Genomic DNA, 24,856 nt, shown 5'->3' with positions numbered 1-24,856 from the left:
CCACCAGGCTCAGGCTGAGATTAACGCCAAAATACCTCTAAATGGCGAACGAAGAGTCCACAGATACCTGATTCAGAATGCCTTATGGACATTTGTTTGGGAAGGTATCTTTTGCATGCCGTTCCGGGTAGTCGGAGCATATGGCGATCCCATGTACGCAAACTAGGCCACTGAAACTGGTGCTAACAAATCGGGACGTTGTTAGGCGGTCTTGCCAACAGCAACAGCCATAACGAACTCTTCCGTTGGCCAACAGCGGATCCTCTGGGAGAAAAATACTGTTACACAACCGTTGAGCATCTCAGTCGTGCTTTAGAATTGCCTGACGACTCGACCCCTCGGGACCGGGAGATCCAGACCAGTTATCAGAACAACATCTTAACCGTTCACTCGAAGCTCGCAATGATTTTTGCCTCATCCTTGAGTACCCTTGACCCGGGAGCCATCACTGCTATCAACAAATTACTCACCCAAGCGGTCGAATTCGTCCTCGTGTCTGTTGAGCGTTGTCGAGTACGCCTCTTCCTGCCTAGCCTCCTCGGCAAACACATGCCACTCGGCCCTGGCGCCATCAAGGACATGAATCCGAGCAGTGAAGGGTAAGCCTCCATAGGCAAACCTGAATTCCTGGTGACGCCAGGGTTAAGTAAAGAAGGCAATCCTAGAGGGCCAAAGTTGAACGAGAGGACAGTGTCGACAGAGGCCGTGGTGTATTCCAGTCGCGAAGAGAGTGCAGGTGATTGGGCTCCGAAAAGCGTCCAATCCGAGGGGTAGGCGAGGTGAAATTCCCATATATGCTGCCCGCAGGGAGCTATGACCCCCATTTTGAATCTTGATAGGGGTTATGGTGCTTGTGAATCGTCCTTGGAGTCATTGCCGGGTGCAATGGACGGGACCTGAAGGGTCCAAGCGGGAAAGGGGATATTCGCTAAACAAGAAATAACTTGCAACTCGTCCGTGGTGGCGCATAGTTTGGACCATTCTGAGGGATTCCCAGCAGCACGAACACCCTTTGCATCTTCTTCTCGTTTGATGCGGTTAGTCCAGGTGAAAAGTGGGATGTGACATGCACTGCTATTGGTGGCAGCCACCGCAGCCTTGTCCTATGGCATCGCAGAAACGGCATCGTCTCAACTTGGTCACAGCCTCGTCAAGCCGAAGCAAGGGGCATGTTTCACGCTGCCTCAGGCACAAGCTCCCCCTTTTCATCTTGACTGTAGAGGACCGAGTACCAATATCACCAATCCTTAAAAAGTTGATAGATCGCTTGATCTGGGCGGAGTCTGGTCATATCTTCGCCTTATTTTCCTCTTCTCCATATATTTGCATTGCAATTGCTCTTCGCTGCGTAACCCTTGCAAGGGCAATCCGTTGTGAAGCACTGTTCACCTGGTCTTGCAGCCCCATATCTTCAAAACAGCATCCTCCATCACCGACTCCTGCGACAATGTGGTCACCCAGCCGCATTACACGTACACCCTCTAGCCATTCTATCGCCGTGTCTGTGGCCTCCATGGCAACGTCCACGTCGAGCCAGAAGTCATCCCAGCTGGCATCAAGCCCGGACACCAACTACGGCGAGAACGAGGATGACAGTATCTTATCAGCATACCAGGACGAGAAGCAGTATCACGACCCGTCGCTTCAACCACAACTCCAGCCACAGGCCTTAACGTTCAATCTGGGTGACATGCCCCTCTGGCAGCCCAAGAAGCGAACACTCACCTTGAATTCACGGGAGCATTTCCTCGTTGCAGCAAAACAGCACCGCGAAGTGCACCAGAACCTGGAGACGCAGAGAAAACGTAGTGAATCTGTGGTGACAGATGATTCGCACGCCACCCTTGCTGAGGACACCTCGGCGACGGACCAAGGGGATATGGATCTCAAAACGCCAACTGTGACTGGCATGAAGCTATCCGACGACACAGACGAGCTGCTTATCAGTAGCCCTGCCCCTCCATTCGAATCCGCTGGTCCTATGTCTGTCCTTCTTCACTCCATCCTCCTCCGCGTCGCCGACGTTGAACGATCTCACCCAACAATTATGTCCAAGGATTACGACCAACTTCAAATTCGCGTCACCGAGCTTGAACGTGAGAACCAAGCCATCATCAAAAACCATGCTGATCTATTGTCCCTGAGGAACGAAGATCTCTCCAATCTGATCAAAGTACGGGATTTGCTCGCCGAAGAAAAGCGTGTGCATGCCGCCATGAGAAAGCTGAGAGACGAAGACCTGGAGAACGTGTTGACTTTGAGAGGGAAGCTTGCGAAAGCGACCTGGTCTGGAAGACTGCAGACCTCGCAGCCCCAAGAGAGACGATCATTGATGGGTGGTGGGGCGATCACCCCTCTTCCACAGAGGCTCTCAAGGTCCGATTCAGACGATCTATGGCAACAAGCGCGCACAGCTGCGATGGAGCAAAGGGTTTTGGAGCTTGAGAAAGCAAATTCCGAGTTGCGCACTCGATCCATGACAGCCCCCAGCGTCGGTGCTATTGCAGTGGCCAGTGGCTCCACTGGGGATATGCTGCTAAGTCGCGTGGAGGCCATATTCGAAGATAGCTTGAGACATCGCGAGAAGATGGCGACCAAAGTCCAGCAATTAAGATCAGAGAAGGAGGCGTTGCAAAGGGAGGTGGCGACTTTGGAGGATCGCAACGCCGAGTTGGAGGCGCTCGTGGAAAGGCTGAAGAGGGGTTTAAATGTCGGGCATTAAGACAGCGAGAAGCGCAATGTGTTGCGTTTCTGACGAAAGAGATGAACAAAAGGAAGGCCAAGGTCCGGCCCAAACAGAACATGTACGGAGTAAAAGCGGTGTTCTTACCTTAACATATACCCATTGAAATAGGAAAGGCCAACTCATTGTGTTGATATAAAGCCACGCCCTCAGTACCTTCGCTCTTCTGCCGTGTCCTTCAGAAGGCTGTGTGCTAAAACATTCTGCTAACCATCATCTTTGAAGCGCTCATTTAGAACACCAGAAGCCCTGGTATCTCCAGGTGATGATGATCGGGCTGACAATGACAAGTCCTCGAGAATCCACGACTATTTCCAGCCAAGTTTGGTGGGTGTCAGGAAATGTGACTGGGTGCCAGACGCTCTCCCCTCCGCTGGGAAGATCCTTTTCGTTCGGCTCGCGTCCAATGGGACAGTTCGACGCATTCCCACGTACCCGACTTTGTAGGGAGTACTCGTAGGTAGCATTCTTGGTGACGGTGACATGCAAGAATTAGTAGCGTTTCGGATGCCATGCTTTTGGACAAAGTGACGTTCAATCAGCTCGTCTAGTGGGCTGGAAGCCAAGGCGGTCAAACAACTGGCATCGGTATGCCCCTCTTAGGACGAGATCGAACTTCCCCTGGCAGCGTCTCGTTCATACACCTACACTTTTTGGTTCTTTCTTTTGGCGACCTTGACGGGATATCGCGAGCACCCAGGCTTGCTTTCCTTCTCGAAGCTTGTTTCAAAGCAAGGGGAGCAAGATTTCGACGCAAAACCAAGTTAGCCGTGCCCCTCCAAGCCCCTCGGTTCATTAGATGTTCCAACTTGACGATGCAATACGAGGTAGATATTATTGATAATAGCCAATGGAAGGAGATTCATGATTCCGTGGAGTTTCTCGAATCGCGGCGACCTAGCACAAGGGGGTGTGGAATGTTGCGAGCTTGACAACCGATGCAACACAAACGGAAATTGTTCGAAACCTGACTGGGCGAGCCGTCTGCAGTCTCCAGAAGAAAAGTGGGTGGGTAGGGTGCCACGATAGCTCTGACGGCTTGTGGGAATCCCGGCGGACGCGAAGAAGGCGGTGTCCGCTGCGGCTCCTGGGGGGCTGGAGCATTGCTAGTCCTCGACTGAATCATAAGTAGCAAACTGTTCGGTGGGCTGTCCCCTTGCAACTTGGACCGACCAGGCGGAACAGCTCGAGTCCACAATTGGCGAATAACCGGCTGATTTGACGTTTGAAGCTCTTTAGCGGGTCAAGAGGGAGAAGTCGGTTGGCGGGGAACGTACTCCGGAAATGCATTGTTCGAAATGTGTTCACCGTCTGTTTTAATGCTACCAGTTAGATCAACTCGAGATGAAGATGGCGTGATAAGAGAGGGAATGACCGGCAAAGTAATCAGATGCCCGAGCTAGCCAGATTCTCAGGGAGGGGTTCCCTCGCGGGGCTTTACGAAAGTGCAGAGTTGATTCTTCTCGGGGAAAAGAGCTGTTTGCTGTATAATCGAGTTGAAATAATTCATTGCAGTCGACTTTGCAAGCCTTGAGATTGCTCCAAGCCTAGTCCTGTTTGAGAGGCAGATGAATCTCCAAAACTCAGGTATGTATGACTCGCTTTGACCAGGTCGACTCGTTCTTGTCAGGAGAAGTTGCTCTTAATTTTTCTTTCTTGGGGTTGAGTTGTTTCTGCCTACACTCCCTTTGAATCCCGCCATGCTACCCACATAGGCCCACCAGTCTGGGTTTGTCCACGAGGATGGGACTCGGAAATATGGGAAATGCCTCGAACCATCGCGCGGAAGGAGGGGTGATGCTTCCTAGCCCTGGAAAGGTCCCGCCATGCCAGGGAGAAGGGATGCGTGTCTGACAGTGGCAACCTTGCCAGTTTCTTGCCTTCCTGGGGCGGTCAGACACGTTAGCCGGCGAACGGACTTGGTTAGCGGGTTCCACGTCTTGGTAGAGGACCGCCTCCCCCATGAGATCAAGGAGCTGCAAGTTGCATGGGAAAATGCAGGAACAGGAGCCAAGGCGAGATTCTAAGTGCTGACGATCCGACATTTGTTCTCTTCCTAATTTTTTGCTTGGTGCCACGATTGCTTTAATCTGCGCGTAGCAACAAATGCCCGTGTTTGATTCGATCAGGTGGCCGCTTGTCTTCACCGTTGCGACCACCATAAGCAATTAATTGGAGCTTCAGTCAATCCAATGGGAGAGGCAGCGTGGGTGTCGGAGTTGTTGTGAGTGGGAGCATCGCTTTTGGGCGTCACGCTGAATGGCCAACAGCGCAAGCGTGGGTACGGTCCGAAGCTTGTGGCCGTGAGATTCGAGAAATGGCTGGTGAGGGTGAAGTGGCTGGGGTCGCCGTGGGAATCAGCGTCCAAGCCTGAGGCACCAGAGGAACATCAGCCGGCAAGCAGGATGGGATTCGGGGATGTGATGACGAGGACGACCTGGCCCCTTCTCCGTACCAAGTACCTCGTAAACTTCCAGTTTTGCCTAGGCGGGTGTCTCGTGACGGCGAAGTCAACTCTCATCGGTGCCATCACCTTTTTCAGATCGAGGGGTACCAATGACTGGACTGCCATTCGTGGAATCGGCTCTGGGCTTCCGTGACCAAATTGAAGAGCATCTCGGAGCTAGGGGGTGATGCCTCGAAGTGGGCTGCTGGCACTGCGGTATCTCGAAGGCGGTCATCGGCAGGAAATGACAGGTGTTGACAAACCCATACTTTGTACTAAGTTTCCTAACGTTAGAGTCCAGGTTGGTTTGATGGGTTGTAGGCTGCCGGGGAAGTGGTCGAAGGAGGGATGGGGGCTTGGTGGATGGATGGTAAGTATGTCTCTTCTCGAAGGGTGGCACTCGAAGCTGCAAGTGGGAAGGGGAGAGAGGGAGGGAACGGGGACCCGCCAGATGGGAATGGCGCGGATCCGTTCAGGTCTGCTCGGGTGCCCCTCGGCCAGTGGCCCAGTGACGAGCTGGTCTCTGTAGCAATTTTCAGGGGCTTCAGGGTTCTCCCCAAGCGGGATCATGGGCTGAGGGCAGATGCCTGGACCCTCGCCTGGAATCTCTTGCTCTCTCTGACCTGGACGCCTCCCACAGCGCCCTCTCCCTCCCCTCCGTCCTTTCCCTCCTCCTCCCTCCCTCCCTCTTTTTGCCCCTCCTCCGTTTTCATTTCTTTTCCATCGCACACATCTCTCTCCCCTGCGCTGTACCAACATTGTCGTCGTCCTTCCCTCACCGGCTCCTGTAATATAATCTATCCCTCACAATCATTGCAGCGTGTTGCTGCAGGTCGGTTGATACTCGCTACGCACTTCACGCATGCACACGTGATCCACTTTGGCTGGTGCTCTTCGCCAATCGAGACTCGGAGACGAATCCATTCATTCACCGCGCGAACCAACCCAGCGACCCAGCCAACAACTTACTGCAGACGAGCCCACAGCTGCACCCTTCCTCGAATCCTCCCTCTCACTCTTCCCTCAATCGAACTCGAACGTGCGCTGATCCCACACGGAATGACCACGGCGACATCAACACCTCTGAACCAACTCACTTTCGAGCCAAAGGCTTGCGCCTGGTCGGAGGACTTCTAACACTCAATTTACATCCACCATGGCCCAGTCTGACGTTGCCATCGCCGCCGAGATTGCCCAAGCTGCACCCGCGGCGACGTCAAACAACACACCCAAAAAAGCTGCCTCTGCGCCCGAAAAGAAGTATAAGTGCCAGTACTGCAACCGAGCTTTCAGTCGCAGTGAACATAGGAGTCGACACGAGCGGTCGCGTAAGTTACAACTTTTTTTTTCGGCTGTTGCGACGTGGGGCAATGGGAGAAAGCAACCCCGCCATCAACAATCCATCTACTCTTCGACTTTTTGCTAACAACTCATCCCTCTACAGACACCAAGGAGCGTCCCTTCAAATGTCAGAAATGCCGTAGCACCTTCGTCCGCCGAGATCTGCTCCTACGCCACGACCGAACCGTACACGCAAAGGATGGCGGTGTCCCTCTTCAGTCTGAGGCAAGACCGAAGAAGTCGAGTACAAGTACAGGTATAGTTAAGGGTGCAGGTGCAGGGACGAAAGCGGCGCCCTCAACGGCTTCCGCTCCGTCCAAGCCCTCCATCACCATCGATCCTGGCACGTTGGAGCAGATAGAGGCAAGCAGCGATGGTATGCTCGACCTTGAAACTGCCGCCATGTTGATGACAGACTTCCAACACAAGGCGGCTGCAGCAGCGAACGGTCATCTGAACAACGGCGAAGGATCCATGCCCGGCTACTCCCCAGATCGCAGCTCGCTGCTCGAATCGTCCGACTATCTCGGTGGTGCCAACAGCTTGCCCCATATGCCCTGGGACAGCTTTATGCCCCATGGACCCTCCGAACCCAAGGCGCATTCCATGTCCAGCATGTCGTCGCAAGATAACCTGTCACAGCCACCATACGTCCACATGGGATCGATACAACCCCATCAATCGCAACTACCGCCCATCATGGAACGCACCAGCTCGCTCAGCGCCTCTCTACCCTCGGCCTTCCCTGGACTGGCAGACACCTTCCCTGTCTCTGGCACCCCGACGCCCAATGCGCTCTCGCCTTTTCCATCAATGACCGGTCCGGTCTCGCCAGTGAACTATCGCAAGTCGCCTGGCCCGGCCCAGCCCCTTTCTTTACCCAAAGCTCCGCAGTTTAACAACGAAGATGAGAGAGCAATGATTGCTAATCAACTAGGCGGAGACATTACCCTTCCCTCGTTGCGATCCGCTAACCTCTACCTTACCACTTACTTCAACCTATTCCATCACCATCTGCCCTTCCTTCACCCTGTCAGCTTCCGCCCAGAGACAACTGAACCGGCTCTTCTCCTTGCCATCCTTTCCATCGGCGCTTTGTATAACTTCGACCAAGAACAAGCATATCTGCTTCATCACGGGTCTAAGAAGCTCGTGAATCAATTCCTTCAGAACAAGGACAATTTCGACTCGCGGAAATGCCCGCTTTGGACGATGCAGAGCACGCTTCTCAACATGGTTTTTGAAAGCTGGAGTGGTGGCTCTCAAGGCTTGGAATGGGCGTGTTCCATAAAGAGTTTGCTTGCAAATGTAAGTATTTTCCACAGTCTGTCATCTATACAGGGCTAATGACGATAGATGGTTGCCGGCAACAAATACGAGCTCAAGCTACGCATTGACGCGCGTTCTGGCACACCACCCACGCACCAAGAATGGGTCAACGAAGAAGGATGCAGGAGAACCTACTACGCCGTCTACATCTTCTTTGGGATGTTGACCTTGACCTACAACCACACCCCAGCCATTAGTTTCAATGAGTTCGATTCGTTACCCCTACCTTCGTCAGAATCCTTATGGAACATTGAACCAAACGATGAGGATTCTTGGCAAGACATTTTTGCAGCTTCGCCCACAATCACTGTCAGAGAAGCCCACGACAGTCTTTTCCAAGGAGATGCCGCCAGGTACAGCGCCTTCGCAACTCGTGTGATGATCAATGCGCTCTTTTTGGAGGTTTGGAACCTCAGAAGGAGCTTCGAATCATTGCAGGACGTTGTTCTAGAGTGGAAGATTCGGATTGCATTGGAAACTTGGGAGAGATCCCTTGATCTTTGCGAACCGGAAACGATCGTCGTCCCACTGAGCACTCCGCACAAGAGTCACCCGCTGATCTTCAACTCGATGGCGGTGTATCGGAACACCAGAGCTTTCCTAGAAGTGGACCTGAAGAATGTCCAAGAGGCCCTGCGCTATCACAACTCGTACGAGATTGCGGGAGCCATGACCTTATCCCGAGACGCTGTTAAGAGAACAAAGGAGATGATCAAAGTGATCGAGCAATGCTACGAGTGCATGGAGATTGTTGCGATGCAAGGCATCAACTGGGTGACAAAGACATCTTCAACAAACTGGAGCATCGAGCATCCTCTTTGCGGCTTGGATTTGATCACCATACTTAGTCTATGGCTGTATCGTATCGAGCACGACGATCAAGAAGCTACAGATGAAGAGCTCTCCATGTACATGAAAGTTCGGGGCCTGTTTGACGACGATGCTGTCGACTCGAATGGTTCACGTTTGAGCTCTACCGTCGCTCGAGTCTGGGGGTCCATGTTGGACGGCGTGGTTGTTTGGGGGTAAGCCAAGTTTCCCAGCTCACCTTTCTAGCCGTACTAATGTTTTTCACAGCATCTCGAAGACCATGGGCGAATCATTCAAGCTCCACGCTCAAGCTCTCGTTGGATATGTCGATGAGCTGCATCTGGACCCGGTTACGGGGATGCCGCAAGTGTCAGACCAGGCGCTGATGGGCATGGAAGCAGCATACTAAACCTTTTCCTTTGTCATCTGCATCGACACAATTTCTCCTCTCTATCCTCTGCATGGCGAAAGGCGGCTCCTCCGGGCAAATCACGGCGTTCACCTTTCTACAGGATCAAATCGATTTAGAAGTCTCGTTTTGCAGCACAGCAACCGCCTTTCCTCCAGACACTCGTCACCATACACGCTCGAAGCCATTCGTGGCATTGATTGGCCAAGACAATCCTCTTTCATCTCATCGCGCAACCTGCTTCTACTCGATCTCATCACGAACCACATACAAATCTAATCTTCTCCACTTGATACCTTGTGCGCTTAACAGAGGCAAGACTTCAACTATTTGCATTTATTGATGACGTTTCTCGCTCAAACAACAGGATGGACTTGAGCGTCCATTACGGCCAGCGGGTATTATCTGGCCTTATGAACATTCATCTCTCTGCAACTTTTGACACTTCAGGACTGAGAAACGGCCGACCGTGTGATTTGATCATTCTTACCGCTGTATACTAGTGAAATGGGTGGATGTGGTGCGCGGGAGTAGGATACATTTGAGTTTTATTTGCGGAGAGCACAGCAGAGCACTGCATGATATTGCAGAGCACGGCGGAAATAGCAGATCAGAAGCAGTTAATTAATGATAACCAGAGTTTTATCTTGACATGATCTGTTTCCTTGCTTGACTGCCAAGTAGAAACTTGTACTTGGTATGCCCTACGGAATTGCCGGGATGTGAACACTCTGGCTGTTTTGGATTTTTGTGGCAGTGCCATGCTCTATTCAACTTTTTTTTCTTTCTTTTCCTTAAGTGTGGATCCAACCCCATACGCTACTTGTATAGCGTGGGTATCTGCTTCTGTAGGGTACTTTCATGTTTCGTTGTCCGGTCGGTTCCGATTCGGCCTAGAAATTGCAAAGAGCCAATATAGGGAGCGCAGTATACTTGTTTTGCAGTCGGAAGTGCGGCGCGCATGGTTCTGCCTGCTGCTTCTCAAACCCGACATTTCGGCGCCTGTTCGATTTAGGCAGGAGATTCTGTATTCGTGATAGCAAATTACTGCAAAAACGATGCTGCCATTGATGGCTCTCGCCGCACTCGAGTAAAATAGGTATGTTGTGTCCTACATACAGTAGAATCCTTGTACCTGAGGACAGCACCACTAAATTTGATCTGCAGAGGCCGTGGCCGGACCCCTTATTTGATACTAACTGGCAAGGCCATGGGCGCAATTGAACGGTGCGTAGGGGGCACCGCTATCTCCAAAGATCAACCAAATGCTTCATTGTCAATAAAGGCCTCCTTCGATCTATCTAGTAGCGGATGACTTGTAGGTCCTGATAGTATCGATCCAGCCATCCTCACTGTTCCCCTTGACTTGTAGACGGTCCTCTATCACCCTGTGGACCTTGAGTTCGCGCGAGTATACACCTCTCTCATGAGAGCATCGGCGGCTTTCAGAGACAACTAAGGTACGACCGCGAGGGGGGCCCAGAAGTGCATTCACAAGGCATGCGCTTCCAGCCAAAGGCTGTAAAAGCCAATGCAAGACCCGGGTTCCGCATTCCGCCGCAGTTCTCCCTATGATTCAATGATTCACGATGCCACTCGAGACGCAAGTTTTTAACGACAGCGGGTATAGCAATATTTTCCGGCTACTCGGCCGAGGATGCTGTAGATATTGGGAATAAAGTGAGAGACGTGGTTGAGCGCCGCCCGGGCAAATGAAGGAGTGCAAGTCGATACAGGCTACGGAGAGCCTCGTAGCCACCAGCTTGAGTGCGAGGCAACAACGTGAAAAAGAATCCATAAAACCCTCACTCGATCCCGTTGAAATCCACGGCTGCCCACCACTTCTTCCTTAAAGCCTCACTTACCATCGTCAGTTCATCCACCTTCCCTGCCTCTCGATCCCTCGCCTGCAGGAACTCGCACACCGCGTTGTCCGCATCCCCTTCAGCATCGTAGTAGAAGATTCCCGGCACGCTCTCCGGCGAATCGAACATCTGCCATGACCGATACTCCGCCGGTAGAGGGGGAAATTTGTCCTTGACTCCGCCGTTCCTGAGGTCCTGCACTTCTGGTAACGATGATGCATTCCGCTTGAGAAGGTCTTCTGGATCGGAACACATGTTCAACTCGCCAGAGACGAGGGATACCTGTTGTTTGGTCCACGCTCTGGGTATTCGTTTCCGCTCGTAGATAGAGACTGCTTCAGGTACCGTGAGCGTCCCGCGCACCACCTCACTCAGCACACGCCCGAGAAAGACACCATCTTCAACTGCCGTGGCTGCTCCCTGTCCCATATGGTTCTGCATGCAATGGGCGGCGTCGCCCAGTAGAACCACATTCCTGGCGTCATTTGACCACCGGTCCATCAGAGGCATAACTAGTAGGGGCCATCGTTGCGTGTAGTTGACTAGCTTGATGATGGACTGGATGGCTGGGCTGTAATCCTTGTAGTATCCTCTGAATTCATCAATGTTGACCTCTTCCATTTGCTCAACGTAGTAATCCTTGCAGAACGAAGTGACAACGTTTAGCTCTTTCCCACCGGAAAGTGGATACGTCATTATATAGCCGTTTGGTCCCGTCCACATATCCATCGTGTTGGTCAATATCGATGCCGCTTCAGGAGCCTTTGTCTTGATCTCCTCATATGTGAGGACTCCGCGGTAGGCGGCAACTTTGGACGGGGCGCGAGGCTTGACTTCTGGGAAAAGATGTTGTCGGACCGTTGATTTGATACCGTCGCAACCGACCACCAGATCGAATGTGTAAGAGATTCCCTTGACCGTGGTGACCGTTGCTGACTTTTCAAAATGCTCGACTTTCTGGACTCGAGCCCCAACAATGATCTCAACTCCATGTCGGCGCGCCGATTCCGTAAGGCCGGCATGTAAATGGTCTCGACGAGCAATCAAGTGAGGAAAGCCAGTGATCCTGTGGACTCGTTTCGGATCTACTCTCGTTACAACTTCGCCGTTGACTCCCCAAGTTCGCACTTCATCCACTTGAACCAAGTTCTCACCGATAATCTCGTCCACGTCCCAGCGGATGAGGTATTTTGATATGTTGGAGAATATCTGGATGCCGGCCCCAATCTCGCCTAATTCCATTGCAGCCTCGAGAATAGTGACTTTGACTCCTCCTCGACGCATTGCAATAGCCGCAGCAAGTCCGCCCATACCCGCACCTATTATTCCCACGTGGAGGCCAACGGGCGGCATTTTGGATGAGTATTTCCAAGATCGCAGATTAGGCGACAATTGGAGTCGGCTGGGTATATATTTCGTCTCCAAATGACTCGAGAGACCTAGACAGCCTGGCGGGCGGTTTGTCCCTCCCGCTGCTGGCACCGTTCCTATATCAATTTTGACAGGGACACATCGTTAGCGGATTTGTCGAGGTTAGTGATCAAGCCTGTGCTCCACACCGAGCCGCAAATCTCACCGTTCAGGCTAACATGAGGCAGAAGCGGTCCGGGGACGTAGGTATTTCAAGGAGAGTTGAGGAGATGACCGTCATTGGTATTCTGCTAAGGAGTTTTTCTAGGACGCCTGATGGTATGAGGAGATCGACGAGGCTTTCGGATTTAGGCGACTCACCAAGAGGCCTTGTCAGCCGTGCTTTTTCACTTCTGGCTCCCTACAAGTAGAACTCTCACAATGTTCGATCTATTTATTTACATACCGAGTACTGCCGACCGCGAAGAGGCATGCCGCATGGTAGCAGTGACCTTGCTATGCACGTGCGGCGCCTTCAAGTAGACCACGGAATAGATGAGAATTTCGATTCATACGGATTGTGTCTGCTACCCCATCATTGCGATCAAACGAGCATCCTTGGTTGAAAATGTGCCAGTGTAACTCCGTCACGAAGAAGGATGCAATAGAGAGATTTGATATTGCAAAGTTTGGATGCTGTTTCCCGAGCTTAAGTTTAACTTTGTGGCACGCGACTTGTATACTGAAGCCCCTGAAAAAGCCTCGCTCGGCTTCATGAAACGGACCCCTTCCCGCTTCCGTAAGTAACTTGTCGATGCCATCGGTGGATGACACGCGCGAAACTCCTTCAGTGCAGCGCGGCAAGCCCGCACGGCAAATGCCAAAATACACAAGCAAAGCCATTAATGAGCCAAACTTATCCCAAGCTTGTTCGGCGCCCTTGGTACCGTCTTCTTTTCTGATTGAGGCATGCTCTGTGGCAGGCTCTGTGGCAGGGGGTGAGGAGACGGCGATGCCAGGGCCGGCCAAAGGGCTCAGCCACCTCCAGATTTCTGCGCGTCGTGACTTGTGAGGCTCGAAACGAACGGAAAGACAAGGTTCCGATCGACACAGAAGAGGAAATGAAAGGCATGTGAATTGACGATAATACGCGTCATTGACGCGAGCCAGAGTTTTATCCTCGTATTTATCCATGTGCCCTTCGCAACTCCCCCTCCCTGATGCTGTCGTGACGAGCAACTGCACCGGCTTGGTTTGGGCGAGGCAGTGGGTGGATTAGGTAGAAGGGCGGCGGTTAGGTTCAACAGTGGCTTAGCTGGATTGAGGATAAAGGCTGCCACTAGTTACTTGGAGGGCTGGCGAGGCGAAGGCAACTGAATGGAACTGTCAATATCGGATGAGGCGAAGAGGGTCCCGGGTGCAATAGTTTGGCTGCGGGCGGCGAAGGGCGGTCGGTCGGTCGATGCGGGCGCAGGCAAGAGAGAGAAAGAGTCGGAGAGGTAGTCTCAGAGTCAGAGGAAGACACTCAGACATACTATTACTACACTTACACCTACATACACACAACTCACTTACGCTCACTCTCACCCTCACCACTCATCCTCACTCTTCAACGCATTCAAACTCAAATTACCGCCCCGACACCCACCTCAGCGTTGTCCTTTCATCTCGTCCTTTCTCCTTTTCCGTCTAGGTGCTGTGCGTGGGCTGACACCCTCCTCCTCCATCCCACGTCCGCCGCCGTCCTCCCCCCAGATGACAGCATTCTCTCGACCAACAGCTTCGTGCAGATAGCCGCTAGCGAGCTGCCCAGTCAGCCTGTCGCCCTGACCTCTTCGGCGACCTCAGAGTCTGGCTCACAGGCTTGTGAGGCTTTCCTTTGCCCCTCTGAACCCATCGCAGACATCCAATCGGGCGGTCTATCCAGCCCTTTCTCCACCCACTCCTCCCAATAACCCAACACGCACTCCACGCCCACATAGAACCAGAGACTGCAAGTGTACTCCGTCCTACTACACACTGCAGAACTTCAGAATCGTACACCATTGAGCCTCTGCCAACCGCAGAACGACCGTTTTCTCCGCCAGTGAGGTAGTCTCATGTGTGACAAGACTGTCGCCATTACCGCCCTCTAGATTGTTCCGCCCACGACTGCCTAGCCTTCTGTTCGCTCGCCCACGTTTTGCCTGCAGCTTTCGAATATGCAGAACCCGCCCGCCTTGCTGCGCTCTGAAAGGCTTCATTTAGCGCTTCAGACCCTCCTCGAGAGCCGGTGAACCAACGGTGAAATGTCAGCGTCGCGCAGAGGGACACAAGATTCGACGTCGCAAGGTGCTTCAGCCAAGTCCGGCTCTGTCCTTGCCGCTGCTTTCCAATACACAGAACCTAGTCGACCTTCCCACTCCGCGTCCCGTTCGAGGTCCTCAAGCGTTCACCACGCGGGCATGAGCGGCCTTTCGCCGCGCCGTCGTGCTCAGCAGGCTGCTATGAACAGCTATGTCGCCAGCACAGACCTTCCTCCACCTCCCCCACCCATCTTTGTCCGTGCCCTGTATAACTATGAAGCCGATGACCACACAAGCCTGAGCTTTCGCCAAGGAGATATAATCCAGGTATTGACTCAATTAGAGAGTGGGTGGTGGGATGGCGTCATTAACGACGTTCGGGGCTGGTTCCCCAGCAATTACACCGCCGAGATCACAAATTTGGACGAACTGAGCGAAGCGGGTATAGGAGGCCATGATGAGAGTGAAACCGGGTCAGGCACTGAGGAAGATTATGATGAAGAGGAGGAAGATTCAGACGTTCACACTCAGTCTGAGGACTCGGACTTGCCGATCGAAGGTGGCCACTCCCAGGCTCAAGAAGAAGCGGCGTTTTGGGTTCCTCAGGCGACGTCGGATGGTCGGTTGTACTATTTCAACACCCTGACCGGTGTCAGTACAATGGAATTGCCGTTGGAAACGCCAGCAAGTTCAGATGAGAGCGGACCTCGCGATCGCAACAATTTTCACGTACCAGAGCAAACAAGACCGCCGCCCGAGATGATGGCAGGGGGTTATGCGCAGGATGAAGAAGACTATGATGGGTCTGCCTCTGAGGCTGATGGTGAACAATCGTTCCTGTCTTCACGCAAGAAAGGGTCCGGTTCTATGACTTCTGGCAGTATCTCAACCTCAACCTCCATGGATTCTATCAACGTTAGTTCAGCCAGACAATTTGGGAACCAAGCGAACAATCCTTTTACCACCACCTTTGGATCTCACACCGACATCTCAATGGCGCTGCCTCCTCTTGGGACCAGCTCAACTTCATTCGCTGTAGGGCTGCCACCGAAACTGTCAAAATCACCCACACCCCGATTTTTCTTGGACGACGCAAGTGTCGCTGCCGTCACATGGAACACCTTGGTAGAGAACATGCGCACTGCCATTGAGGCGTATCGTCGTGCAATTCACGGCCGTGCGCGTGCAGACTACCTCCGAAGGGCAGAGGACATCTCAGATCATCTTCGCATGCTGCTTGCCGCAGGCTCAGGAACAACGGATAATCACTCGGGCAATCCTTCCATAATCTCATCAAACAAGGCTCTGTACCCCCACTTTCGGGAGATGATGTCCAAGTTTTCAAAGCTCGTCCTGTCTTCGCATATCGCTGCCGCCGACTGGCCAGGACCCGATGCACTGACAAAATGTCTGCAAGAAGCCGATGGGGTGATGAACGGAGTGTACGGCTATGTGGAGGTGGCCCGGCAGCAGAGAGGAGAAGAGATTCCACGGTTGGTCCCTGGTTTTATCTTGGGAAGTACTGTCGGGGGGAGCTGGCGAGACAACAATATCGAAAGCCAAACAAACTTGGATGAAGTCTCGTTCATGGATTCCAACGATGAGATTGACTCGCGGCCATCCGAGCCACTCGACGCAAATCTTCTTCGACGCATCGAAGATTGCAAAAAGACCTTGTCAGCTGCGATCCGTCGTCTTGAGGAGGCCCTGGTGCTCTCCGAGAAGATCGTCACTCCTGCGCGGCAATCTGCCATCGGAGATGCAATCTGTCAAGGGGCAGGCTTTGTTCTGGAACAATTTCGACCTTGGATCTCCCACGTCGAATCTATCGATCTCTCTGCATTGGGAAATGTGTTCCAGAAACCATCGCTGGTGGATTTTGGATCCCAGAAACAAAAAGCCTATGACTCGATTGGTGAATTGGTCGCAACTTGCCAGACTATCACCACGCCACTTCCGGACGAATGGGCTGAAGCGCGTGGCGAATCGCTGGATACTCGAATCAACAACATTCGAAGTGCTTGTCAACAGCTTGACACTCATGTGTCCAATGTTGGCTATGCATTAGAGCTATTGCTTCCTGCTACCAGCCTAACCCCAGCTATCACTACTAACAAGCGGGAGCATCGTGTGACAGACGGAGGTGAAACATATCAGACTCACCACCTTCGATCTGATTCAAAACACGGTGCTAATCTGCGGCCTGCCTTGGCAGATCTTGGTCAGTCAAAGTCATACACGCTTGGTGAAGATCCGATGGCAGACAAGCTGCGCCGACCTCCGACCAAGGACAAGGCGAGGCAATTTTTTGGACAGATACCGCCAGATTTGAACCCTGTCAAAACAAATATTGAACCAAGCTTCCCTGCGGACGAAGTGCCGTGGTATCTACAACTTGACCATGCAAACGAAGTAACATATGATACCAAAAACGAACCTCCTCAAGTCAAAAGTGGCTCGCTTACCGCGCTTGTCGAACAGCTTACCCGGCATGATCGAGTGGATACGACCTTTACAACGACCTTCTTGCTCACCTATCGTTCGTTCACGTCAGCTTCGGAGCTATTTGAACTTTTGGTAAGGCGGTTCAACCTTCAGCCACCTGCCGGCTTAAATCGAGATGAATATTCCATCTGGGAAGAGCACAAGCAAAAACCAGCTAGATTTAGAGTGCTGAACATACTCAAATCGTGGCTGGAGCAGTATTGGATGGAGACCGACGATGGCAATAGTCAAGCATTGCTTGAGCGAATGCTGGCCTTTGCAAAGAGTACATACACCACGACAAAGATCCCGCTGGCTAAGGCTCTGACATCAATCATTGACCAGCGGTTGAAAGGAGGAGAAGCTTTGTCAAAGAAGCTGGTGCTGACTCTCACCAATTCTGCCCCTGCTCCTATTTTGCCCAAGAACATGAAGAAGCTCAAATTTCTGGATATTGATCCCAAAGAGTTTGCGAGGCAACTTACCATCATTGAATCGAAACTATATGGCAAGATCAAACCTGTAGAATGTCTGGCCAAAACATGGGAGAGGAAGAGCAAATCTGACAGCAATGACACTGCTCCAAACGTGCAAGCTCTCATCTTTCATTCAAACCAGTTGACCAACTGGGTTTCTGCGATGATTTTGGGGCAAGCAGAGGTGAAGAAAAGAGTGGTCATCATCAAACATTTTGTGCTGATTGCTGAGGTGAGTTGTGCTGCGCGTGTTGCGATTTTGTACAGGTACTAATGTGCTACACAGCAATGTCGTGTCTTGAACAATTTCTCGGCTGTGACGGCCATCATTTCAGCACTCGGCACGGCCCATATAGTCCGGCTCAATCGAACCTGGCAAGGAGTCAACCCTAAGACGAATGCGATCCTCGAGTCGATGCGGAATTTGATAGCATCTTCGAAGAACTTTGCACTGTATCGCGAAACACTGCGTCAGGCAAACCCACCTTGCATCCCCTTTTTGGGTGTTTACTTGACCGATTTGACCTTTATTGAAGATGGGATTCCTTCACTTGCCAAGAATACAGAGTTGATTAATTTCGCTAAACGGACCAAAACCGCCGAAGTCATTCGAGATATTCAGCAGTATCAGAATGTGCCTTATAGTCTCCATCCGGTTCCCGAATTGCAGGAGTGGATTTCGGAGAACATGAGAAATGCTGGAGACTCGCATGACGACATGTTCGCTCAGAGTCTCAAGGTCGAACCACGCGAGCGAGAAGAAGAGAAAATTGCCCGACTCCTGTCCGAATCGGGATTTCTGTGAACTGGGAGTACACAATGGGCCCGGCCACTGTTCCAATTTACTTTTGTCCGGAACAAAAGTATGCCTCCTTCGGGACGATACAGCTGGACTCCACAAACGAGGTCAGCATCGCTCAATGCAGTACAGATTGGCGTACATAGGTGGCGGGCTATGCTCGCCCTGCGTCCTGCTTCCTACCACTGGAACACTCTAGGACATGAAAATCAACTGGCGCATTGCCTGAGGATAATGATCGCAAGCATATGGTGTTACGATGGAGAAATCTAGGATTGGATTTGGACAAGGAGATATGCGACCACGTCAAGTTAACGAAGCTCTGCATGCTTGTGAGTATGGAAATCTGTCTGCATTGGGGATTCTTTTGTGCTTGTGGTGCCGAAGGGTCTTCTCTTTTCCCTAGGGCTCGCGGCGTCTCGTGGCTTTGCTGAAGAGGGGAGTTGGGAGGTGCATGAACAAGCATGAACAAGCATGAACAAGCGATGGTCGAGATAACGGACCTGCAGAGGATAAGTACGGAGTACAGATGCCATTCGTGGATTGGATATGGGCGGCTTTGTTCTTTTTTCTCTGTCTCTCAAACGCGGCCCTTCGTATAGAGCAGATCGACACGTAGCAAGCAAGTCCAATTCTCGTGCAAGGCTGCCGGCTCTTGTGCCGCTTATGGCCGTTGATCGCCTTTTTGCCGATACAGCCTGGTCTGGCTGGTGTCCTCCATAACAGGTACAAACTGCATTGGTGCTTCTCCCTCGGCCACAACTCCGCAATTCTCACTTCACGGTCCTAATGGATCTCTGTTCCTCTTGATCTCTACTCCGTAGAATTTCCTTCGCTGACACGCTTAGTCTTACGCATCCCTCCCAGTTCTCTCCGTACATGCCTTCCTACCTTCCTTCCTACCTTACAGCTCTTACACGCGGCTTCCTCCCTGCCGTTGCGCATACCCCTTTGACAACAACTTCCCCGCACCGCCTCATCTCGCCCTCCTTCTCACGACTACGGTACAAGGTCTCTATACAAACGCTACGCAAGATGTCTTCCTCCTCTGCCATGGGCAAACGCCTCTCGGGCAAAACCATCCTTGTGACCGGCGCCTCTTCCGGTATCGGCTGCAGCGTCGCCCAGGAATTTGCACGTACATCCCCACAAAATCTCAAGATCATCATCACTGCCCGCCGGGTCGACACGCTCAAGCAAATCGCCGCCGATATTAACAAGGAAGTTGGCGATGGCGTGAAAGTCTTACCTGTGAAGTTGGACATCTCAAAACCCGAGGAGGTCAGCAGTTTCGTGGGAAACCTGCCTGAGGAATTCAGAAGCATTGACGTCTTGGTAAATAATGCCGGTTTGGTCAAGGGCATGGATAAAGCGCCCGAAATTAAAGCAGAAGACATGGAGGTCATGTTCGCCACGAACGTGACTGGCCTCATCAATATGACACAAGCCATCCTGCCCATAATGAAATCCAAAAAGGGAGATAACGGAGAAGATGTCGGAGGCAGAGGAGATGTCATTATGATCGGCTCTATTGCGGGAAGAGAGGGTTACCCTGGTGGAAGTATCTACTGTGCTACCAAGGCGGCGGTGAGGACGTTCACAGAGGCATTGAGGAAGGAGTTGATTGCTAGCCGCATAAGAGTGATCGAGGTGGATCCAGGGCAGGTCGAGACTGTACGTCGCACCCTTTCCTTCTTTGAATCCCCCCTATGCCTTCAGAGAACTCTGTTGACATAAGTCCAATTTGGACTGGTGTGTGGCTTATAGGAATTTTCCATCGTCCGCTTCTACGGTGACAAAGCAAAAGCCAATGCCGTTTACAAGGGCGTGGAACCCTTGACACCCGACGATATCGCCGAGATTGTTGTGTTTGCTGCCGGAAGGAGGGAGAATGTCGTGCTTGCGGACTCCTTGATCTTTCCGAGCCATCAGGTAAGGCTTTATCCGAATACCCCAACATTTTGCTTTGGTTTTGAGCTTCCGCTGGCGAGATGCATTTTGATGTGCGGTGTTGCGAGATGTTTTCAAAAGGATTTGCATTAGGGCGTACAAGGTACTGACAAATGTGATTGTAGGCTTCTGCGATGGTCATGCATAGAAAATCAACATAAACAACGGCTTCTTCTCACATCACCGCTCGAACTTGCATCAAGATAAGAAGTTGACGGTGTTCATCTACCTCGAGCACACTTCTATGGCCAGGAGCCACGTTCGAATTCTAGCAGCCTGGCAGCGGTGCTTGGGAAATATGGGATGCCGTCCACAAGAAGAAACATTATGCCACTTGTACAGAATCCAAAATATAGACCTATATCGTTGAATGGAGCTGGAAGAGCAACAAGATTTCCGCTAAGAGGGTGTAGAACTTGGAATTTGAAAGGAGCAGCTCGTGCTTGTGTTCGCCTATCTTGTTTCCAACGCCCATTCTGCATCCCTGGATGATGTCCCTGTCTCCCAAAAGCAGGAGCAGATGTCTCGGGGGAGCTAATTCCGTCTCAGCAATCGACGTCGCGTTTTTTTTGCAGCCCAAGCCTGCCAGCACTGCTCCATGACCAGCGTGATCTTTGCCCTCTGCAGTCGCGGTTTTGTTGAATTTCTGAAACCAGAGTCAAGGAAAAAAACAACAAAGGCTCTGATGCTCGTTTGCCAGCCATCGTGTCGTCCCCGATCGTTGTGCCACAGCTTATTAACACTTTGCTGCTACAACGGAATGCTCTTTGCGTTCATTCCACTGCTCAGAGCTCACTTGGGTCGCTATCGGCGTGTTGGCCGTCGGAAATAAAGTTGGAGAAAATGGAGATGATACTTCTGGGGCTAGCCTGCTTGGTTGAGGCATTGGAGACTGGGAGCGCGAGTCTTGTTGATGTAGAGTCTTATTGGAATTCTTCGACGGATTGTGGATGTTCTGTTGCTTGTTCCTTCCCTTCGTCTTGCATCTTTTACCTATGTTCTGGTTCTCCTGATTACCCCACCGGAATTTCATCCCACTATTTCTCACGTTCTGCCTGCCCATCACCACTCTGAGGTATTCAAAGTCGCGGCCTCTCGGATTGGTTTGCTCGACCTCTCTGGCCTTATGGTCGCTGGCGGTAGCTCTGGCCTTCATTCTGCCGGCCCATCGCGTTGGGTGACTGCGACCTTGTTCGGATCTGTGTTTTCTTGGGAACGTGGGGCTCCACAGATTTTGCATCACCAGTCATCCCAAGGGCCGCCGAGCGCTCCTCCTGCTCGACAGATACGCCTACCTCGTTCGCTTGCTGTAATGGGGAATTTTGGTAATTATGCTGATAGTCAGTTGTTGACGAATACGGATGGTACTGGTAAGCTTCGTAGATGCTGTGGCTCGAACCAGTGGCCTCTTTTCGCTGACGAAGTTCCTCAAATGCCACTGTAGCTCCGTGAGTAGCAATATCTGCAAAGGCAGGATCATACTTGGCGAAATCCCCAATGTCCGGTCTCGCGCACGGATTTGAAGAATGTGGTGTCTTTGGTATTGCGAAAATACTTTGAAACTATGACAGGTTGATGCGACTCCGTCCAGTCGTTTTCACCCATGGTGGCCCCAAAGCTTGTATCCTTCTCTGAGCTGGCGAGAACCATTGTGCGGCCAGAAGGCCGTAATCATATGGATATCCGAGTGCTTGCGGCTCGTCTTCCGCGTGACATTCTAGAATGCCATTGCTAAGCAATTCCCCGAGCGTCTTCGAGCTGGACTGAGACGACGGCGGAAGGTCTTGACACGAGTTCCACGACAGCTGCGCATATACGGGTTGTTCGTGGCCGTGACTCGCGCTCTGAGATGGATTGATCGGCGACGACGTTGACTCGGCAACCGGAAAGGAAGAGACGGGATGCCGTAAGTGAGATTGAGGCTGAGAAGGAGAAGTGGAATATGACGGCCCTCCAGAGGGACCGTGAGGCCTTGAGCTGTTCGGCAAATCGGGATGAGCAGGATCACTGTATTGCAATTGAGCTCCAGAACGCGAGCTGCTGAACTGGTCGTAGTATTGATCGCATCTCGCTTCTGGTTGAAAGTGCATGTTGTCATATCCAGCATTTTGGATCTGTTTTGTTCTATGGAGGGCCTTGATGGGGAGGGGTTTCAACATGTTCACTCGACCAAGAGACTTCCGACTTCACTTACATGTTATAGCCGGCATACTGGCGGCCGAAGCTTTCATCGTAGTTGATGTGGAGGTTTTCCTCATGGCGAACGTCTCTCAGCATAGGGTTTCTGAGGGAGCAGTAATTGTCCGTAGTGTTGATTGCGTCAGAAACAGGATCTGGCACGGCGTGACGTTGCGATGGGCGGTGCGCATTCGTAAGGAACAGCCTATATCTTGAGCTGAGCATGTGGTGGTGGGCAAGTAATTGATCATTTCCTTCAAGAATAGTGTTCCATTAAGGGGTTAGAGGACTTGGTCCTCCGCATAAGCCCCGGGGAGAATGGGTTTTTATGAGGTGAAGGTGAAGAACATTGAGCATCACGAATAGAGCGAGCGCGGGACGGGCGTTGCACAGAAGAGAGAATGGAGAATAGACACGATCCATGGACTTGCTATATGGTCGGGGTATGCATCCAAGGGTGCAGGAGGACCACAATATTTGCGCGGATGAATGCTACTTGCCATTTGGTGCTATACCCGAAAGCAAAGATATGTATAAGTTCGTTGTCTACTACGAGGCGGAATCCGTCTGCAACTGAGCTTCGACGGTTCGTTGGAGGCTCTGGGGGGGTTTGTGAAGCAGCCGATGCGTCGCCCTTGATGGAAAGATCGGAGGAAATGAATGCGGTGAAAGTTTGGATGATGGGTCAAAGTGACGATGAGTTGCGATGAAAGCGGTGGAAGTTGAGGTCGAAGTGACAAAGCGTGGTGTTGGTGGTGGTGGTGGTGTGGACAATTGCCCATTTTAGAAAGCCGCAATCCGCAAACCGCGTGCCCGCCCACCGCGTCGTCGCCTCTAACCATCAAACCTTCACCATTCCAACGTCCTGCGCCGAAATTGGAGCACGAGCTTCCATTGTTTTTCCTTTCACTCGCCTCTCTCCACTCTTATGCGGCGCCTCCTCCTTTCTGTCTCTCTGCAGCATTGCTAGCATTTCCCCGGAGTTGGGCATCATGACAGCGCGGAGCGACTCTTGCAACATTTCGAGGAATTTGTTTTAAGCGCAGACGCTGCGACGCTTCGGCGCCTCGACCCGCGGGTGGCGACAACACTGACAAAGTCTACACAACCCTTTGCAATGCCTGGTCTACCTGGTAGGTGGTCTGAGATGCCCAAAGGGAGCATGTCGCTGACGACGAAGCCGTGCAGCCAGTATTGATCTCGATGAATGCATCGCCCAACTATACAAGAAAAACCTCCTGGCCGAATCCCTAATCGAGGCAATATGCGCAAAAGCAAAAGAGATGTTGATGAAGGAGAGCAATGTGGTCCATATATCGGCCCCTGTCACCGTCGTCGGTGATATCCACGGCCAGTTCTTTGACATGCTGGAAATCTTCAAGATCGGTGGCTTTTGTCCAGATACCAATTACCTTTTCCTCGGTATAGTTGCGTTCGGCCTGCGCAGTTCAATGCCCCCTCGCTAATCCGTAGTAGGTGACTATGTGGACCGTGGTCTGTTCAGCGTCGAGACGATTTCTCTTCTTGTTTGCTTAAAGTTAAGATACCCCCAGCGCGTCCATCTCATTCGCGGCAATCATGAATCACGAGGCGTCACGCAATCTTACGGCTTCTACACGGAATGCGCGCGAAAGTATGGAAATGCCAATGTTTGGCACTACTTCACCGACATGTTCGATTTCCTTACCTTGAGTGTGGTCATCAACAATCAGATATTTTGTGTCCACGGCGGCCTCTCTCCGTCCATCCACTCCATCGACCAAATCAAAATCATCGACAGATACCGAGAAATCCCCCACGAAGGACCCATGGCGGACTTGGTATGGTCAGACCCCGACCCGGAGCGAGACGAGTTTTCGCTTTCGCCGAGGGGAGCCGGGTATACTTTCGGAGGTGATGTGGTCAAGAAGTTCTTGCAAGTCAACAGCATGTCTCATATCCTTCGCGCCCATCAGCTGTGTCAGGAAGGGTATCAGGTCTTGTATGATGATCGCCTGAGCACAGTTTGGAGTGCTCCGAATTATTGCTATCGGTGTGGAAACCTGGCCAGTGTTCTTGAAGTCAGTGATGCCGGTGATCGCTACTTCAACATTTTTGATGCGGCACCGGAGAACGATATACATCGAAATGAGCAGCAGCAGCAGCAGCAGCAGCAGCAGCAACAGACGCTGGGAAAAGATGGACAAGGTTCTCACATTGAGTACTTTCTCTAATCTTTGGATCATGTGAATCGTTGGACGACGTTGGAGGCTCAATGCATCATGCATAGCAATATACCTCGACCCCGCGCGTTGAATTCATGGCCCCTTTTGCTCTCACTTGCCGAGTGCCGAAAGGCATATCGACCATGGCAGCAGCTTCGGTTCAAACTTGGACATGCTGAAAAAGGTT

The 24,856-nt window shown here is 51.9% G+C and overlaps 7 protein-coding genes across 7 annotated transcripts; 6 read left to right on the top strand and 1 right to left on the bottom strand.

Annotated features, from left to right (window-relative positions):
• Positions 1 to 140: 140 nt before the first annotated feature.
• Positions 141 to 603, top strand: A1O5_10916 (uncharacterized protein; the record flags this gene model as incomplete). The annotated part of the gene is made up of 2 exons (XM_007751490.1): positions 141 to 153; positions 206 to 603. The coding sequence occupies 2 exons, from the start codon at positions 141 to 143 to the stop codon at positions 601 to 603; spliced, it is 411 nt and encodes a 136-aa protein (XP_007749680.1).
• Positions 604 to 1,513: 910 nt separating this feature from the next.
• On the top strand, positions 1,514 to 2,722 carry A1O5_10915 (uncharacterized protein; the record flags this gene model as incomplete). Its single annotated transcript, XM_007751489.1, has 1 exon — positions 1,514 to 2,722. The coding sequence occupies one exon, from the start codon at positions 1,514 to 1,516 to the stop codon at positions 2,720 to 2,722; it is 1,209 nt and encodes a 402-aa protein (XP_007749679.1).
• A 3,623-nt stretch (positions 2,723 to 6,345) lies between these two features.
• On the top strand, positions 6,346 to 9,078 carry A1O5_10914 (uncharacterized protein; the record flags this gene model as incomplete). The annotated part of the gene is made up of 4 exons (XM_007751488.1): positions 6,346 to 6,517; positions 6,634 to 7,838; positions 7,887 to 8,884; positions 8,937 to 9,078. The coding sequence occupies 4 exons, from the start codon at positions 6,346 to 6,348 to the stop codon at positions 9,076 to 9,078; spliced, it is 2,517 nt and encodes an 838-aa protein (XP_007749678.1).
• Positions 9,079 to 10,883: 1,805 nt separating this feature from the next.
• A1O5_10913 (uncharacterized protein) lies at positions 10,884 to 12,296 on the bottom strand (the record flags this gene model as incomplete). Its single annotated transcript, XM_007751487.1, has 1 exon — positions 10,884 to 12,296. The coding sequence occupies one exon, from the start codon at positions 12,294 to 12,296 to the stop codon at positions 10,884 to 10,886; it is 1,413 nt and encodes a 470-aa protein (XP_007749677.1).
• A 2,441-nt stretch (positions 12,297 to 14,737) lies between these two features.
• On the top strand, positions 14,738 to 18,343 carry A1O5_10912 (uncharacterized protein; the record flags this gene model as incomplete). Its single annotated transcript, XM_007751486.1, has 2 exons — positions 14,738 to 17,770; positions 17,825 to 18,343. The coding sequence occupies 2 exons, from the start codon at positions 14,738 to 14,740 to the stop codon at positions 18,341 to 18,343; spliced, it is 3,552 nt and encodes a 1,183-aa protein (XP_007749676.1).
• Positions 18,344 to 19,372: 1,029 nt separating this feature from the next.
• On the top strand, positions 19,373 to 20,380 carry A1O5_10911 (oxidoreductase; the record flags this gene model as incomplete). The annotated part of the gene is made up of 2 exons (XM_007751485.1): positions 19,373 to 20,011; positions 20,105 to 20,380. 2 exons carry the CDS (start codon positions 19,373 to 19,375, stop codon positions 20,378 to 20,380), a joined length of 915 nt encoding a protein of 304 aa, XP_007749675.1.
• Positions 20,381 to 23,582: 3,202 nt separating this feature from the next.
• On the top strand, positions 23,583 to 24,678 carry A1O5_10910 (serine/threonine-protein phosphatase; the record flags this gene model as incomplete). Its single annotated transcript, XM_007751484.1, has 3 exons — positions 23,583 to 23,598; positions 23,654 to 23,887; positions 23,939 to 24,678. The coding sequence occupies 3 exons, from the start codon at positions 23,583 to 23,585 to the stop codon at positions 24,676 to 24,678; spliced, it is 990 nt and encodes a 329-aa protein (XP_007749674.1).
• Positions 24,679 to 24,856: the final 178 nt, after the last annotated feature.

This window comes from Cladophialophora psammophila (assembly GCF_000585535.1).
Source record: "Cladophialophora psammophila CBS 110553 chromosome Unknown aczJe-supercont1.22, whole genome shotgun sequence".
Lineage (NCBI taxonomy): Eukaryota > Fungi > Ascomycota > Eurotiomycetes > Chaetothyriales > Herpotrichiellaceae > Cladophialophora > Cladophialophora psammophila.
The sequence above is the reverse complement of the archived record's forward strand: the minus strand, read 5'-3'. Positions and strand labels throughout refer to the sequence as shown.